Source organism: Onychostruthus taczanowskii, unplaced genomic scaffold (genome assembly GCF_017590055.1).
Source record: "Onychostruthus taczanowskii isolate IOZ18803 unplaced genomic scaffold, ASM1759005v1 scaffold58, whole genome shotgun sequence".
Classification (NCBI taxonomy): Eukaryota; Metazoa; Chordata; class Aves; order Passeriformes; family Passeridae; genus Onychostruthus; species Onychostruthus taczanowskii.
The window spans coordinates 8,353,252-8,371,478 of record NW_024503457.1 but is presented as its reverse complement, the minus strand read 5'-3'; the positions used below and the strand labels follow the sequence as shown (position 1 = coordinate 8,371,478).

General features: G+C 39.9%; 1 protein-coding gene across 1 annotated transcript in view; it reads right to left on the bottom strand.

The window, feature by feature from the left end:
• AFF3 (AF4/FMR2 family member 3) overlaps window positions 1–18,227 on the bottom strand; it is a 312,945-nt gene that overhangs the window by 117,727 nt on the left and 176,991 nt on the right. The window contains exons 6-7 of the mRNA XM_041418130.1: window positions 8,704–8,790; window positions 3,198–3,234 (exon numbers count right to left, since the gene is read on the bottom strand). Coding sequence (XP_041274064.1) covers window positions 3,198–3,234; window positions 8,704–8,790 — 124 coding nt within the window. The remainder of the gene's footprint in view (window positions 1–3,197; window positions 3,235–8,703; window positions 8,791–18,227) is intronic.

Genomic DNA, 18,227 nt, shown 5'->3' with positions numbered 1-18,227 from the left:
CTGAACTGATAAATCTTCTCTAGTACTGACTGCTTCTTATGGGCAAATTTGTGTGAACCTTTGTTTTTCTTAGCCTTTTTGGACTTAACAAAGAACATGCTACCCACCTTGCTACGGGGTTGCTGTTAGCACACTTTGTTTCACATGCTAAGCACTGAGTATGTCTCCTGAAACAGGTGTGTGTCAGTGGGTCTATGCAGAAAACACACAGTGGAAACAGTCAGTCCACACATCCTCAGCCACAGAACTGGGAGGTCTTTGCTAGTTTCTGCCTCATCTCATGCAACTTCTTACCCAACCTTTTCAGATACAAGCAGAAGATGTGTCCAGATTTCTCGAATTTCAAAATAAATTTCAAATGAACTTTTGTAGGATTTCCCCTGTTGAATAGTGGGTGGCCAGAAAAGGAGTTTTCTCCTCTTAGTTGGAATTTTGGTGAATCACTCAACCAGATTAAGTTTCCCTTTCTGGCTAACAGGGATAAATTATATTTATTGTGATGGAGTGGTATAATTTCAGCCATTATGAGTTTTTAAATGCTTTGATTTCCTTGTGGGGGAAGGATGACAGAAATGCAAATGCTATCCATGAGAAAGACAATGTTGGCAGCTGCAGTAAAACCACTGCAAATGACAGGCTCAAGAGCCACTCCAAAGAAGTCAGGGTGCAATGGGAAAAACAGCTAATTGGGACTCTGAAGATGGGCGCTTGGATAACACAATACATTGACCATTAGAGTTCTTTCTCACAGAGTAATTTGCTAATATTTCCTGGCAGGACCTGTGGACCCACGGAGAGAGGAGCCCACACTGGAGTAGGTTTGCTGGCAGGACTTGACCCTGCGTGGGACCCATGCTGGAGCAGCCTGCTCCTGAAGGACGGCACCCTGCGGAGGAGAGACCCACGCTGCAGCAGTTCATGGGAAGCAAAGCCTGTGGGAAGGGCCCATGAGAGGTTCATGAGGACTGTCTCCTGTGGGAGGGGCCACACACCAGAGCAGGGAAGAGTGTGAGGAGGAAGAAGTGTCAGAGACAAGGTGTGATTTGATTACCTGACTGCAGCCCCCATTCCTTGGTCCCCTGCCCTGCTGGTGGGGAGGAGGTAGAGGACTTGGGAGTGAAGTTGAGCCCAGGATGAAGAGATGGGTGAGGAGAAGGTGTTTTAAAGTCTGATTTTATTTCTCATGGTCCTACTTTGATTTGATTGGCAATAAGTTAAATTTATTTTCTCAAGTTGAGTCTGTTTTGCCCATGACAGTAACTGGTGAGTGCTGTCTCCCTGTTTTTATCTCCCCCCATGATCCTTTTGTTGTATTTTCTCTCCTGTGTCCAGGAGAGTAATAGAGAAGCTTTGGTGGGAACATGATGTCCAGTCAGTGTCAACCCACCACACATCTGAATAATTTTTTCCCAAATTTCTCTTGAGTTTGACATGCATTACTTGTACAGTCTATACCTCATTCTAATTGGGTTTTATCTGATATCTTATTTCAGCAGTTCAACAGGAATTCTCATGGATACAGCTCTCAGAGGTAGTCAGACTCTCTCTGTGATGTTAGAAAATGTGTCTGGGTATCCAACAGTGACCCTAATTACGCCACCAATGAAGAAAATATTTCTGCATGGGTTCAGCTGTTCTTCAGTTTGGTTGCCATCAGCTAGGCAGTACCAAGTGTAACTTCTGCCCAGCTGCAGATTTTACTGAGCAAGATGAATGAAGAGAGGAGAAACTGGAGTATGGGGATGTAGGAGGGATGGGAGAATAGGAAGCGAAGTGGGGTTGGAGACCACAGGAGTAAGAAGCAGGGAAAAGTTGTAAGGTCATAGGATCAATTTTGTAATACACAGGAATGCAGGTTTCATTAAATCTGCAAAACAACTTATTTTATTCAAGTGTTGGAAGAAGGAAACACTCAGCTAAGACCAAAGCTGGCCAAATACTGTGGCCTCTGATGTCACTGCAAAGCCCTCAGCTCAGCTGGTGTGTTTGTCATGCTTGTGCCTCTGCCTGTGTTTGCATAGCCCTCTCTATTATGGTTCTTTTGTGCTTCTTTCTCTCATTACTGTATTCATTATTTTCTGACAGAACTTCATACCCTTTGCCTTTTATTATTTCCTTAGTGCTGGAACTTGCAGCAACATCAAACCAATGCCAGCAATTAAGTGACACCACTGCATGTTTCTTCACAACATTGTCTTCCTCATGCTGACCTTTCCCCAGTGAAGAGCCACACCATTTTAAAAGCCTACATCTCCCAGCCTTGTCTCTCTGGATGTCTTTTCCTTCACACAGTGGGTGACCAGACCCTTTTAAAGCCCTATCTACGAGCTCAGGGCATTTTTCACCTTCAGTTAGAGCCCTGCAATTTGCAAACTGGGCTTTGTGTTGGCTGACAGGTCAGGAAGCTAGCAAAATAATTCTTCTGGTTGTGATAATTTTATGTGGAAAGCAGGGTAGAATCATGTATTTTTAATATGCAAGACAACATCAACAACCATCAGAGGTGTCAAGGGAGAGGATTAATATTTTGTTTCACAGAACAATTCAATCTTCCTGTTCAATACAGATGCTAAGTTTTTTACCAGAGTTAAAGGTAATAAAAGTGCTACTGATCTGCCCCCTGACTTGTAAACTGGAGTCCACAGGAAAGGCCTGAGCAGGAGCCACACAAGCACCCATCACTCCCCTACCCACACTGCTAGCCAAAAAGACCCACGGCCATAGGATCTTTGAAATGTTATCTAGTGTTAGTTTGGCAAGATTTATGTGGCTTATTACTGTGCAATGACCACAAAATATACCACTGTGTAGGAAAGATAAATGATTACAAGTTTTCTTGCACAATTTTCTGGCAGTCTGGATCTGACTGTGCAAGTAGGTCAGCTCTTTCCTGGCCTTCCAAAACAACCCACTCTTTTGCTCTTTCAGTCTTTGTCATTTACATAACAGAATAGTCATAGTGAAATTAAAACTTTTTGTTCTTCCCAGGCCACCAAAAGAGCTGACATTTTGATGGTCACTCTTCAATTCAGTTTTCCATATATGTCCATATGGAGAACTGAAGTTCAGTTCACTGCCTGCTGAGGCTTTGTGCTGTCCCAGTCTTCCACTGATCCCTTACTTCATCAGCCTCTTCTTTTTCTAAGTCATTGTCTACCCCTCCACCCAATGAAGCCAGAAAATGAGTTTGTACTTACTTGTATTGCTGTGTCCTGTAGATCCCTGTTGTGACTCCTACAGTAATAACAGAAAAAAGGGAAGGTGCATTACTTTTTCAGCAATTTTTTTGCTACAATACTTATTGGACATAACCTTAACAGTACCAACAGCACTGATGATTGTTCATTTGGTTTCAAAGTAATTTTCATTTACAAGAATAAGTCCAATATTTATTGGAAAATCCATTAATTATTAGGCTTGTAAACTTATTTCACAACAACCCTTTAATGGTGCAATTCCTTGTACAGCTATTATGACTCTCCTGCTCACTATTCATGTATTGACCAGCCAAAACTCGTCTATTATCTTCTGCAAGTTCAGATGAGAAGAAAGAGGGAAGGCCAATGTTGTTTCATGGACCATTGGATTCCTGAGGTAGTAGCACAGCTGGTCTTTTCTTTTCACATGTTGACATTGACAGCATCAGAAAATGAAAATACAGACTAGTTCTGGGTCCCTGAGATTACAAGGTCAACCTTGTATGACAACAGCAATATCTGTCAATGTGGTGCAATAAATCAGACCACTTTTCCCTCAAGTGCAAATGTTACCTCACTGTGTTTTACTTACAGAATTTGTTTGCATTCATAAAAACATAAATGTATATATATAAGCCTATAAATACAAATATAAACCATAACAAAAAGATAATTAAATCAAGGGAAAAAGTAATACTTTGCCATGGATGGCAGCAGGAAGAGTATCCCGTATGTAACTCTGCTTCTGAATAACCCAGACACACAGAGGAATACCACCTCTGCAGTTAACACTGTAATAATACCACCTCTACAGTAATAACACCACCTCTACCATCCATCTGCAGTTAAGGCTGCTCAGAGAGGCCAGGCACCCACAGGAACACACGCGGTCATTTTCGGTGAGGAACCGGCGCTGGACCAGATCCCTGGTCCACAGAGGCAGAGGGATGAACCAAACACAGAGCTCATGGGGAGAGGAACTGCAGGTCCCCAGAGAGCTGAGGATGCTCTGACACGGCTGGGCTGAGATTGTGCTGCTAAGTCACTCAGGAGAAGTCCTCAGGGGCTTGGGGACACAAGAGCTTCTTGTGCCCTCTAAACAGAGGCTGGAGGACAGCAGGCCCTGGCATCTTGAGGGCTCAGCTGAGCAGAATCCCTCAATCTGCACATTTTGCTCTGTCCAGACTGCATGTCTTTGATCTGTAATTTTACTACCATAATACACATCTGCAACTTACTCCCACCCTACATACCTGTAATGTGAGAGGTCACATTTTTGGGCAACCCCCAAGAGTTTCTACCTTCTACTACAATATGAAAAGATCTGTACCATGTTTCACATGCCAAGAATAATTTCTCAGTAATCTGAAATTGTGTACTTTTGACAAATTGCATCAGCTTTTTGTGAATGTTTCTGATGGAGAGAGATTAAAGTCTGTTTTTTTCTAATCAATGAATGTAATCTTAAAAAGTCAAGATCAGCTTGCAGCGGTGATGTAGTGGTATGTACACTTGAATTTAAATGCTATTCTTGTAGCCAACCACACTCCTAATAAAAGTAGGCTTTTAGAGCATGTTCAGTTTCCAAAACATTTGAGATTTTATGTACCTGGAGAAGTTCAGGGAAGTACAGTAATTTTGAGGGAAATATCCTTGTATTTGTAAAAGTGTTTGAAACTTCTAAACAAGGATCTTGCTCACTCTTTTACCTTTTCATTAACCTCAGGAAGAGTGCACCTTCCCCTTTAACTGCTGAGCACAGTATCTTGCCTCTGCCAAAGGCTAGTAAAAATATCTCATAGAGAATATCATATCAAATGTTCCCATTAATGGAGGAAAAAAAAGAATGTAACTTTAAAAAAAAGGTGAAGCCTTCATTTCTGAATATTATTGTCCAGTGTATTTCCTCCAGCTTGTTAAAATCAACAAGAAAGAAAAAAGCAAATGAATTGCACTTGTAAAGAACAACATCACTATGATATCTTAGCATCTGCTGAGAAAAATCACCCAATAGCTTTGTGACAAGAAACCAGTTCTCCTGGAGTGGCTAAATTAATTCTGAAATAACAAAATGATGGCTGTTCCCATACATCACATATACATAACCAGAAATCAAACACCTGATCAAACTATCGAGACAAGAAATCACAGTAAAAATGAAGAAAAAGAGCAAAGCAGGTAGCAGAATTAACAGCATTTTTTTCCTGCACAAAAGAGTTAATGCTTGAACATGAAAGCTCATCCACACAAGCATCAGCTGAGCTCTTATTTACAAATTTAATTATTCATTTAAAGATTATTTATTAAGATGCTTTTAATAAAATTAAAATCAAGAAATGCCTGATCATTTGTGCATAACAAAGTGTGGCAGAGATAGGAGAAAGGAAAGCACACACAGCCTATCACATCACACATTCAATCAATGATCCTTAAGCTTTGAAAAACAAGAAATAAAGAGACTGTCATTGCCCCTTCCTAGTAAATTCAAGAGTACAAATTAATACCAGAGAGAAAGAAAATTCAGAGTTAAGGATGAAATGGAAATTTATGCCCTCCATTACATAAAGGACAGTCTCTAGTGGTGCTCCTCCAGCAGCACAGTACTTGGAAACCTACTGGGCACTGCCACGTGTGTCAAACCTGACCCAGACTCTCCTCCCATTCTTGTGAATCAATCCAAACCTCCCATGCTAATGAGGCCTGATTTCAAATAGAAGTACAGCATATGCACACCCATCCCCTCCATCCAATGAACATTTAGTTATATTGATTGATACATCCACATGTGCAGTTTCAAATGTGGAATTCTGCTATATTTGTGATATATAAATCTCAGATATTTAGCTTTTTTTACTAGACTGATTTCAAAACCACTCTAGCTATAGTTGCTGTGCCCTTTGCAACTTTAATAGCCTAATTAATAAATTTCAAGTTTCAACCTGTCAGATTGCTAATTACTTGAATTGCAGGTTAAAAGCAGTGTGGCGTGAATGCGAACTAATGATGCTGACACCCAGTTTTTACGAACAGAAAAGTAGTTATGATTTGCATCCCTGTAACAGGGCAGGAGCCTGACAAGCTTCTCTTTTTCCCATTCCCAAAATGATGAGTATTTTTATGTTTGGGAACTGTCTTCTGTTAAAAGTGGGTGCAGCCTACTTGCTTCTCTTGCTGGAAGAGTCTTTGCAAATGGATTGAACTGATGTCTCAACACTGCCATTAAGACTGAAAAGGAAATCATGTTACTGTGCATGACTTGAAACTAAGAGATGAAGCTCTTGCCCTGATTTTAGCCTTTCAGTCTCTTTATTGGCCTTGGTCACTACTCAACTGACAGACCCATTTATGTGAGTAATGTGCGATCCACAAAAGCTTGGTGTCGCCCTCAGGTTTTAAAAAATAGGGAGAGCAACATAGTTTACCTGTGGGAAAGCTTTCCAAGAGCTGTGGAGACATTCTCTATGAGGTCCAATAAAGATTTTACACCATGCTTTGTGAAAAGCAATATCTAGTTTATGAAATTTTGAAAAACATGTTTCAAAAATTTGGAAACCATTTTTTGCATTTTGGAGCCTGAAAAGCAGATGCTTTCTAAAGTCTGTAACTGTACAGATTACCAGATTAAGACACAGAATAGCTTTAAATTATTTTTAAATATTTTAAAATAGAAGTCATGTCTAAAATTAACATAATCTATGGCAAGTAATACAGGATTGTTCCAGGACTCCAGTGAGGTTTTAAGGTACTTCTTTCCCATCACACACAAAGCACTCTAATTTGTAGCCGTGCAGACTACCCAGGCCACAATACAGTTGTGATGTTATTATATGTACAAAAGCATGTTCATATATTACTAGATTAAATCTTGTCCATCCTAGGCTTAAAAAAAAAAAAAAAAAAGGAAATTCTACTTTGGCAAGAGAAAAGGAAACTACCATGAAAGATCCTTAAAAATGAATGGTAGATCTCTGAAATGGCTCTGCAATTCAAAATAAGAGACAATTTCCCAGAGAGATGGATGAATAGGCAGAGAGAAGATGAGAAAGTCAATATCAACCATTATTCATGTGTCTTTGCTCTCTGCTCTGTGGTTCTCCTATTCCTTTATTTATCACAGTACATTGAGTTGTGAGGAAGAGGATTCACGATGGCCACACTGACAGGTGCCTTGCCCATGCACATCTGCACACATGCCACACAAACACATCGTGTGGTGGTAATTGTGGCAGGAAATGCAGCACTGCAAGCACCACCTCACTTTGCCATCCCTATCAGGCACTTCACCTGCTTGTAAGCTGCTGATCCACTTCTCTCCTACAGGACTTACTCTAACTCAACAAGCCTCTAGCTCACCTACCATCTTCAGTCATTTGTCTGCCTTCAACAAGCAAACAGTGAGTTATTTCCTCCTTTTTCTTTCATAACATGCCAGAGATGTCTTGGTTTACACCCCTGATACTTCAAAATCATGACACTCTCATCCACAGAAAAGCTGTTTTACTGTAGGCAAATGAACTTTTCTTGGCTTTGTAGTTATAATTATTCCCTGAACTAAATTTTGCAGAATGGACTTAAAAGTTGCCAAACGAGCTTGCTTTAACAGGAGAAAGACTATAAACAGCATCAATACCATCTTTCAAGCTTGAATGCTGCATGAAATATGCTTGTGACATCTACACAGTATATGGTGATACAATGTGAAATTTATTGGCTCTTGCACAAGATAGCTGATTTCATTCCCTCCTGACTTATCATGTATAAATAATGTGGTTTCCCCAAGCTTGTGCTGATGAGCGTTACCATGCTGCACTGCATCCTTCCGTGGATACATATCCAATAGTGGGGCTGGTTTTAAGGCAGCATCAGCAGGACTAGTGGCTTTGGTCTCTTGGGGGAGCAAATGTTTCTGTGGCAAATACTTCTGTGTCCCCTCTGGGCATCACGGCACTGGGCTGACTGCCTCTCTAGCAAAGCTGCCCCTTTGAAGCCAGGCTGGTGGCAGAAGATGTATGGCCATTCCTCAGGCCCAGCTAGAGGCCAGTGTACTAGTGAAGGCCTCCTCAGACCTCCAAGGTTTCAACCAAAACCTCAGCTGGTGAAGCCAAATGATGCAGGAACAATGGATGCAAGGAGGAGCTCCCTGACTTTCCACTGCTGTCTGTGCCCTAAGGTATCAGTCAGGAGCCCCAGCAGAAGCCACCCCATCTGGACATCCCATAGAGACATCTGTGGTTTTGTCTTGCCATGAGGCACTTGTGACCCCCACACCACCTTCAAATCTGCTGCCAAGAGATGCAGACTGTGTAGCCCTGCTGTGGCTGTAAGAAGGGAAAAGACAGGAATACTGGCACAAAGACAAAATACTGGCACTGACAGGAATACACACACAAAGAAAATCATCACCAGGACATCAACCTCAGCCCAGAGACCTCAGTCACTTAGGGCTTGTGTAGGACATATTGTGAGGTGCAGGAGGAATGTTTCTACATGATGCTGAATGCCTTACCTTGTTTGGGAAGGGAAACTTGCTTTGTTCTGCCTTTCCTGGTGTGTGAATAGCTGACAGTGGTGGAGGCCATGAATGGGTCATCTCCTGAAAAACAATATTGTTCAGCAAACTGCATTTAGAAAGTCAGTAGAAAAGGAGACAATGATAGTATATCAGTAGCAAGAGTACCTGGGCAGTGGAATATTTAAGTTACTGCAGCTTCTAAGAAATGCCCAGTTTTCTCATAATCTAGACAAAACATGAGCTACAATGATTTTTACAGACTCTTGAGAGCAGTTCCTAAGCACTGTCTCATTTTCCTGAATAGATAATTCATCTTAAGTGCAAAAAGTTTGATTTTTCTGACAATCTACAAATGCATTTTAATCACAGAATGTATTCAGGCTGGTGAGATTAACTCAAGTGCATTTTTTTGTAGACAGGAATAGAAATTTCAGTTCATGACCAAGTAATGGGATACACACTGTGGACTAATCACAAAACAGATTTCACAGGCAAGGTCAGAATGGTAAATACTTACCACTTGTTAACAGTTAATTCCTAAATTTGCCTTTATCATTGTAAATGAGTTGAGTAAGTTCCTAACTCCAACGTGTTTGTGCCTTGCAGGACACAGACAAGCCCCAAATGAGGGGTGCTGCACTCCACTTTTTTCTCCTCCCTGTTTTGTCTTGAGGGACATTTTTTCATACCTAAGAGACAGATGTAGCTTGACCTGACTTTTATGTAGTCATCCTTTACACAGCTTCACATAGAAGGTAGGCACGTGCTCAATACTGTTATGATTCAAGTCTGAATGAGTCGGTCTCCAAAGCAAGGCAGCTTTTGGGGAGAGATAAATGAAACACTTCAGACAAGAAGTTTGTTCCTTTCTAGTACAGGATCTTAAGGGATGAACATTTTTCTTTGACATGTTCAGCACCAACAGCCACAGTATTTGATACACAGTAACTTAAGAGAATTAATATGAGAAATAGTGCCAAGCATGACAACCCTGAAAGCTGGCTTGTATGTTAGAAGAACTGAAGAGCCAATAAGATCCTGCCTTAAGCAGGGGGATTGCTGATGCTACCGAGAGTCTGCCTGGCAGATGCTTTGCTGGGTTTTGCTACCATTAACTGACTGTGGAATTGTTTCTCAGTGATATTCCAAGGAACCATGCAGAGACCCACAACCTCCCAAAATAATACTGGAGTTATATTTCCATGACTCATTCCTTTTTAAAGAGAAATGTTCTTGTTTGAAAAAAGTGTGTGCGAGTCTCTTGCCCATTCCTCATTAGTGCTGACAGAACTGCTTCCTGACCCAGCATGGACTGAGCTGCTGCATTTTTTACATAGTGGAAAGTCTCTGGCTGTTCTGCCAATGAAAGGACCAGCCCTTTCAACACAGTTTATTAGCAATAAATGTCACCTTTAAAGCATTCTTGATAAACAGTTTATTTCCTAATAAAAATTGCATTCTTTTATTTTATTTGAGGCTAAAAAGTTGCATGATTTATTATACTTCTGTAATCTATGTGTATGCCTCTAATCAGAGCATCATCTGCTTTGCAGTTTCAGTATCAGAATTGCTTTGCTTTTCACTTCTTTGAGGCAGATCATTCATCTTATGACTTCCTTATCTGATAAATGCCAGCAATAACAGTATATAGCAATTTTTAATATACAGTAACTTCTTAAAACTCAGGCAGCAAAAAACATAGGCAATCAGATTGCTGTTTGCCTCAAGTATCTGGCATATGTGCTACTGTTTGCAAAAGATTAAGGAATTATGTATTAAGGAATATTCCAACAGTAAAGGTGTATGACTATAAATTGACAAAAAGGAGATTTGCAATGTGGCTATTTAACCCTAAGTCTGTTATCTAAAAAAGTACCACCTTCACACCTGCTTTTCTTGCTTTTCCCTCAGAGGACAATTTATTTTGTGAGAAATATGATGTTGCGTGCATAGACTAGAGGTGTTTCCACTGCTAAAATCCTGTTCCCAACCAAAAACTTGTTTTTCCCTACAAGTTGAGGTGCTGAGCCCAAAAGAACACATGGGAATGACCAAGTGTCCCTTTCTTCCAGAGGGCAATGCTTTATGTTATCTCTGTCAATTGAAGAATGGGGGCAGCCAGACTGGGAACATCTGGTGGCTTTGACCTAAAAAGTTAGACTACTTGTGAAATATTCTGTTCAGTGCTTGTGACTGCCATTTGCTCAAGAAGCAGCTCTTCCAGGTTACACAATCGGTGACCCTACTGTCACCTCCAGGGAGACATTTCCTGAGGAGTCTGCTCTGTGCCAGCACGAACCAATCTGTTACGGCAGCAGAGCTCCTTCCTCCCACCTTGCCTGCCCGAGTCTGACAATGATGCCTTCTTCCAGGGAAAGGACCAGAGGGTTGATTAAAAATAAGGGTGACCTTTTTTTTTGACATGTCAAAATCTTTCATTTCTTCTTTTCTCCAACATTATTTCTCATTCACACATAGCCTTAATGGTATTTTTTTCCCCCAACTAGTTTCTCTTCTCCTTTTTTGCTTTCAGTTGTGGTATATAATAAAGCTTTCTACACAATTTAAATTTGATGTAACCCTTTATGACACAAAGATTTAGTAAGACTACTGATACCTGCCAGGGTTAATAATTGCCATTAGCATGAATATCTGAATGTGAATTTACTAGAATAATACACTGAGTTGTGATATATTGTTAATTTATCTCTACCCTATGAAATTCAGAAGACTATAAAATTAAATAAAATTAGGAAAAAAATCAGAAAGCACCATGAAAAATGTCCCAAACAACAAGCTGTCAGCACTGAGGAGTGGTAAGATTTAAATGCAGTATGTTTTCTTGGAAATAGAAACATTAAACTATGTGCAGAGTCTCCTTCTGGCTGCCAAGAACAGAGCCTCAAAAATCAGGAGAAAGGATTTAGGTGTCCAGAAAATGTCAACACTTTGCAAGATCAAGCAGAAACAAATCCAGAATATGTTCAAGTGTGCCAAGTCTCAGGATTTTAGACTATCTGAAGATATTTGAGACAGATTCAAAACACTAGTAGGGACATATGATTATACTGAGATATTTTTTTTTGGTACATGGTGTGAAATGTCTGAAAATTCAAGCCTAAATGGCAACAATTTAACTAAATAAACAGAAAGGACTTGACTTTTATTGTAAAGTGAACTTTCATGCACATCTTCTCTTCTCAGGAAAATTCCCTGTCTTTGGAGTCTGGGATTGGCAGTACTGCCATAAAGCACCTGCTGGACTGAAAACTTTGAAAAGGACTGATGAAAATTTAAATGTATTTAAGAGCCTTAGCACCTTCAAATTGGTGTTAGAACATTGATTGCCACAAAAGGTTTTTGAAATTAGAAAGAGAAAAAAAGCAGGGACTTTTTTAGAAGAAATCAAACAAAAAATAAGTCAGAAACACCTGGCACCAGAAAATCTTCCAGCCGCTACAAGATAATGGTCCAATTTAAAACCAATTTATAGTCTTCTTCAAACCTGATTAACTTAATCCTAAAGCCTGAACACTATGCACTAAAGAAAGTACTGAGAAGACATTTAGGGTCCAGAAGTGGGGAAAACAAAGACTTCTAGATCAAAGAAGGAAGGCCTGACCAGGCTGCTTAAAAATATATGTGGATAATGATATGTTCTACCCAACTGGAGGACAGCTTGTTTGAGATGACAATGACTGCTCTCCTCCTCCTGCAACCAGATGCACAAGTCCAAGGAGCAGCTCAGAGAGACCCTCTTTTTTTTTTTTTTTTTAAACACACATTTCTCCTTGTGAGAGTTGCAGCAATGTTGTTTTGCCCTGGCATCTTTGTGGTGCTGGTGGTGATGGCACGTCTCATTCACATGCATACTGAAACTCTACAACCCTGCAACTCTACTTGTATCTGCCTGCAGTAAATCAGTTTTCAGCAGTCATACATAAATGTCCAGTTTTACAAGCTATAAAGGTCCAAGCCTAGTTAATCTTACTCAACATGCCAACTTGGCTTTTCTTCTCACTGAAGGGAAAACCTACAAATAAATCTATAGTATTGCATATCCTTGCTCCAACTTCAGTTTCTGCAGCAACAATTAAGTAACCAGACATTTCTTGGGGATTAATGACTGCTTGGCAGTGTTTTGTTTGGAGCTTTTAACCCTAGCTTGTTGATAATTTTTCAGGAAAAGTACCATGCAGAGGTAAATAATAGTATTCACTCTAGATTTAAGGCAATGCTATTTATCTAGTGTCATCAGTCTTGTTGTGTGGCACATGATACCGGGAATGGTTGAACTGATTCAGAAAAATCGTAATTAATAACAAGCAGGGAGATGGGTATCATCTACATTTAAAGTCTTACCACATGCATAATCTCGCTGTTCACTCAGTGCCAAAACCAGAACTTATCACTGGATCATTAAGAAAACCAACTATTTAATCCTCCTCTCTGCTTGTGCACACCTAGCTGATTTTTGATTCATAATATTTCGTCTCTCTACACATGATGATTTAAGAAATATTTGTGGCACCTCATAAAGGCCCCTGTCAAGCACCTCTTGAAAATTATTTTAGCTGACTCAACTTCATCCACTGCTCTACTGATGTGTCACAGGAATTATAGGAGATTTGTGAGACACAATTTTCCTTTGCAAATACTCTTGCTGGTTAGCTCAGGGGGACTGGAGAGGATCTGTCTTTGTAGTTGTCTACACTGAAATGCAGATTTTAGGGAAGCATTAGATATATTTATTCAGCTGGAAGTCAAGGCCATGTAAAACTAACGCAGAGCTTTCCAAGACCCTTTTGCAAGTGATCACAAGGCACAGTCTGAGAACCTCTAATCTAGTTACTCTTCTGTCTTCACAATATTATCTCTTTTTTTTTTTAAACATGAGTCTCCCTTTTTAACTGCTGTCAGTTGGCAAATATCCTTTTCAATTCAATGAAGCTACCTTGCCACTAGCTGACAACATGGCTATGATTTTAGTGTCAAATATCCAAAGCAAAGAGTCAGACACTGCAAACTTTTGGAGACTGTATTGAAGCTGACAGTATTTCACTGTGGTAAGGTTCCTATCATGTGAAAAGCCAATTTTCTTTTTTCAAAATTGGTTCCTGTAGTATCTGTCATTGCTGCAACTTTTCTAACCCAAACCTCCAATATGTGCTTATAAAATGGAAAGATAAAGCTGTTTCATCTTGTTTCTTTATGATGTCACTTATCCATAATTAAAACTCTTTTTCTACTTCCTCATCAGCCCCATAGTTTCCTTTGAGCAATTGATAATTTTCTGCTTTCCATTTGAGCATCTTATTGGTCATTATCCTTTTGATAACATGCTATTCAGAACCATCACCACCTGACAAAATACTTTGTAATTTTCCAGCTTCTGCTGTTTCCTTTTTCATTTACGTTCTCTCCACTCATCTGGGTGGGTTTTAATTAATAATTAATATTTGCCATGTATGATGCACACATGGTTTTACCCCCTAAGTGAAGGATGAACTAAGGGAACTACGGTGGGCTCCCTATCATGGTGCTGAAATTGCAGTAAGGACACTGAGCTGGGTGCCAGTTCAGCACTGAACCTCAGTCAGCAGTTCTTCTGTCTCTCCTACTCCTGCTAAAATGATTTCAGGGAGTCACTTTTTTCATAGCAATCTGCTGCAAACACATTCTTCCACATTTCCCCTTTGGCACCAGTCCCAAGACTCTCCAAATGCTCCACTGCTTTCTGTAATATGAATTCCTTTCATTAGGCTTCATTGGTATAATGTCCAAAGATACATGACAATTCAGGGGCAAGTGCTTGTCAAGGAATTTTTTTTTTTTTTTTTTTGTTCTATACAAAGGAATAAAGGTAATTGTCTAGCTTGTGACTGTGTGGTTTTTGCTGTGCTTGGTTCTTCAGATGTGCACAGATGGTCATCAGCAGCAACTGCTTGATAGTAACAGGACTTGGGAGTGTGTTTGTGCGTGTGTGTGCACACACGCTCATGCCCGTGAGCTGGGGAGAAGGAAAGGAAAAAAGAGAAATTTGGCCCATGAAAAGGAAGAAGGTAAGAGATTTTTCCTACTGCACCACTAAAGAATGTGCTCAGCATTAAATCTCCAGATATTTGGTATCTACAGAACTAAACCATTCAAAATCATGAGCATTTGCAACGTGATCTGTGGATCAATTCACCCTACAGCAAATCAGAAATGCCAGTGCAGTAAGTTTCTGTTTGGAATATGTTATCTCTGCTTTAGTGGAACCATCCTCAAAATAACCTCAACACTTAGTCAAGGTTCAGCAATCTAGGACAGATAAATGTAAAAGAAGGCTACAGCTGCTTACTTATCAAACTGACTTATTTAGGTCCTTCATTTGTATGATTATAATTCTTTAACATAGAGGCTTGCAAATTTTTATTCATTTTGGGGGGGGAATAAATAAGCCTGTAAGTCTAGAAGAAGTTATGGATACCTAAAAGAAATGTGGTTTCATTCTAAAAACAAGTTAATTAGATTATAACCCATGTCATGCTCTTTCTTATCAGAGTTTAGGACAAACCTCCCTCCTCTCCCTTACTATGAAAAGGTGTTTATTTACAGGTAAATCACAGAACAGCATTTAGACAACTTCCTTATTTTTTTAAAAATATTCTTTACTGAAACAAAATTTTTTTTAAAAAAAGGTAAAATGTCTCCTTTAGTCACAAAGATGAATATTTCTTCCTAGCTAAGAAGCTATGTTTCTAGATGAATGCATTGAGCCATATGATACAACAAACTGTCTGAAAACCAACCTTGCTTGGGCAAGCTGAGATGATGTGGTTAATCAAGGTACAATATTTATTAGTGCATTAACCTCCTGCACCCAAGGACTATGGATTCTAATTCCTGAATTGCCATGCAAGACTGATGCAGCTAGTTTTGTAGTCTCAGTTGGCAGCAAGCTAACAGAAGTAGCTAATGAAGATGAATAGCTGCCTCTTGGGAGTGGGGGGAGGAAAAAGAGGAAAGGAAAAGACCTAGGATACTTCAAGGTCCGGATCACTGCATGATTTCAGATAATAATGAAAAAGTGCATAAAGCTGACATTTTCAGAGACTGTAAGAAGCATGTTAATTCTTAGGCAATGGTAGTGGCCTCAGAATTGCTCTGGGAACATTTGAAGAAGTTAAAACAAAGGCTATTGAAAAAAAATAGCAGGACACTGGTCAGGGTCTTATTCTTGTTTTGATGGATTATTGTATTAATACAGATAAAAAAGCAGAGAAAAAAAATGCTCAAAGCTGAAAACCAGACAAATTTAGCAAGGAAAACATCTGTGGTTTGGAGAAGACAGAAATACCATCACGGTAAATATTTATCAATACTGAAATATCTTTTCCACAAATGCATGCAATGTTCTAATATAAACACTCCTTTAATTCAGACAAAAATACTCTGCTAAACGCAGGGAGGTCATTGAAGCAAATCTTGTGGGGGAAAAAACCTTTTTTTTTTTTTTTTTAATTTTTCCATTCTCTTATGCTGTGGGAGGCTGGAAGCTTCATGGTAGGTACACCAGTGGCCCTGGATCACTCCCTGGTCAGAAGACGAAATAAAAGATCATTGGTTTGGTCTAATTTGTTCTTAATTCCAATTCCATACCCTTGAAGCCATTTTAAGAGGACTGGGGGTACCATAAAGGTTTCCTTGGCTCCTGGAAGCCTCGGCCCTCACTCAAAGGGCTCTTTTGTACATCCACAGTGGAGATTCACCAGTGGCTATGATTTCGTATTTTTAGCTCAGCTTGTTCAGCCAACTGCTTGAGCATGTCAGCCTCCATGAACTTAGGGGTAACACAGTGATGCCTGTGTGCTCTGTGCACAAGTTATGGGCAGACACTACATGAAGAAAATGTACCTTGTACTCTGGGTTAAAGTGCTACCAGAATGCCTTTTGGCTGACATATCTGTGAAGGCTGCCAACCATAACAAGAAGCAAGGAAGCTTCTGTGCTGTGCTACTACAACGAACTTGGTCAGTGTGAGAAGATGATAGAGAGGGTAAGAAAAATCCATAAAAAGAAAAAAGTCAGAATTAAAGTATTAGAAGTTAAAACACTGTCAAGTGTACCTCTATAAAGTACAGTTACAAGAGGTTTTACACTTGTGGTTTCTTAATGCAATTAAATTAAATCTGTTAAATTTACAGGTGAAAATTACACCAGGCTGGAGCCTTGGACTGAAGAGCTGAGCATCAAGGCAGAGCCTCTCCTTCTCTCTTCCCTGCCATAAAACAAAGACGTTCTGCAAGGCAAAGCAGCCTGTAAATCCTTCCTGGACAACCTTGCATGGATGTGGCTGACTGCAATTAGCAGACAATTTTGTTTATGATGCTCTGACGACTTGGGGAATCTGTTCATATACAAGTCATTTATTCTGAATGAGATTAAGAAATCAGTGTAGCACTGTGTGCTTCAGTGTATGTGAATTCAGCCATCTGTTCTCAAGGTTACATCATGTGCCTCCTAGATCTGAATTGACAGAAAGATGTTAAATCTTGCTGGTTTGTATTCCAGAAGTAGCACAGTGGCAAATGTGATGTCTGAAGCCATACTAGTTCAGCTAAGGGTACAGAGGTGTGTCGCCCTGATTTTGTAAGACTTTGTTAAGCCTTCTGATGTTTACATTCTTTCAACAAACTTTCTTACACACAGTTCTGTAAATAACCTATGTTTTGCATTCTTTCATGGAGGTGGAGAGAATTGATGGACCCTTGGTCTGTCCAGTGGCATTGGAGAGGTGGCACTGTCACACTCGAATCCACTGTCACCTTTGGAAAACTATAAATGTTGGAGTCAGAAAATAAAGTTCTTCTTTTTGTTGCCCTCGAGAGCAGCAGTGTCTGTGTCATCATTTCGTGCCTTATCACAACAGAGGTGTACAGAGATGAACATAGGTTCATGTCCAGAAATTAAGAATACCATAGACTGGGGCACTGCACCAGAAAGGTGTTAGGGATCATCAGAGGACAGGAAACTAAAAACAAACATCCCACATCTCATCCTCTTGCCCAAAGAGCTCAATCCATCAGGGTGCATTTGAATATGGTAGCACAACAGAACTGGTTATGCCAATGCTGTAATAGAGAAAAGATTGCAGATGAAATCAGCTTTGTTACACTAAGAACCACTATGCTTGATTTGTGTAAGCATCTTCATGGGGGAAAAACCCCTGTAACATGACTTCTAGAAAACCTATTTGGAGCTAGCTGTCAAGTGTCCCCAGGAAAGGCAGAACATCAACACCTTCAACAGGACTCTCAAGAGATGACTTAAAAAGTCAGGGGAAACTGTTGCCAGTTGACAATAATAGAAAAAAAAAATGAAAATCACTAATGTCATTAGGGATACAATACACAATACATTGTATCGTGAGCCAATGGATAGAAGAACCAAACTGCAAGGTGAAGGTAGGAAAAAAAGAACAGCTTCTCATGAGCTGGTGGTCCACTGCAGGGATGGAAATGCCTATCTTCATC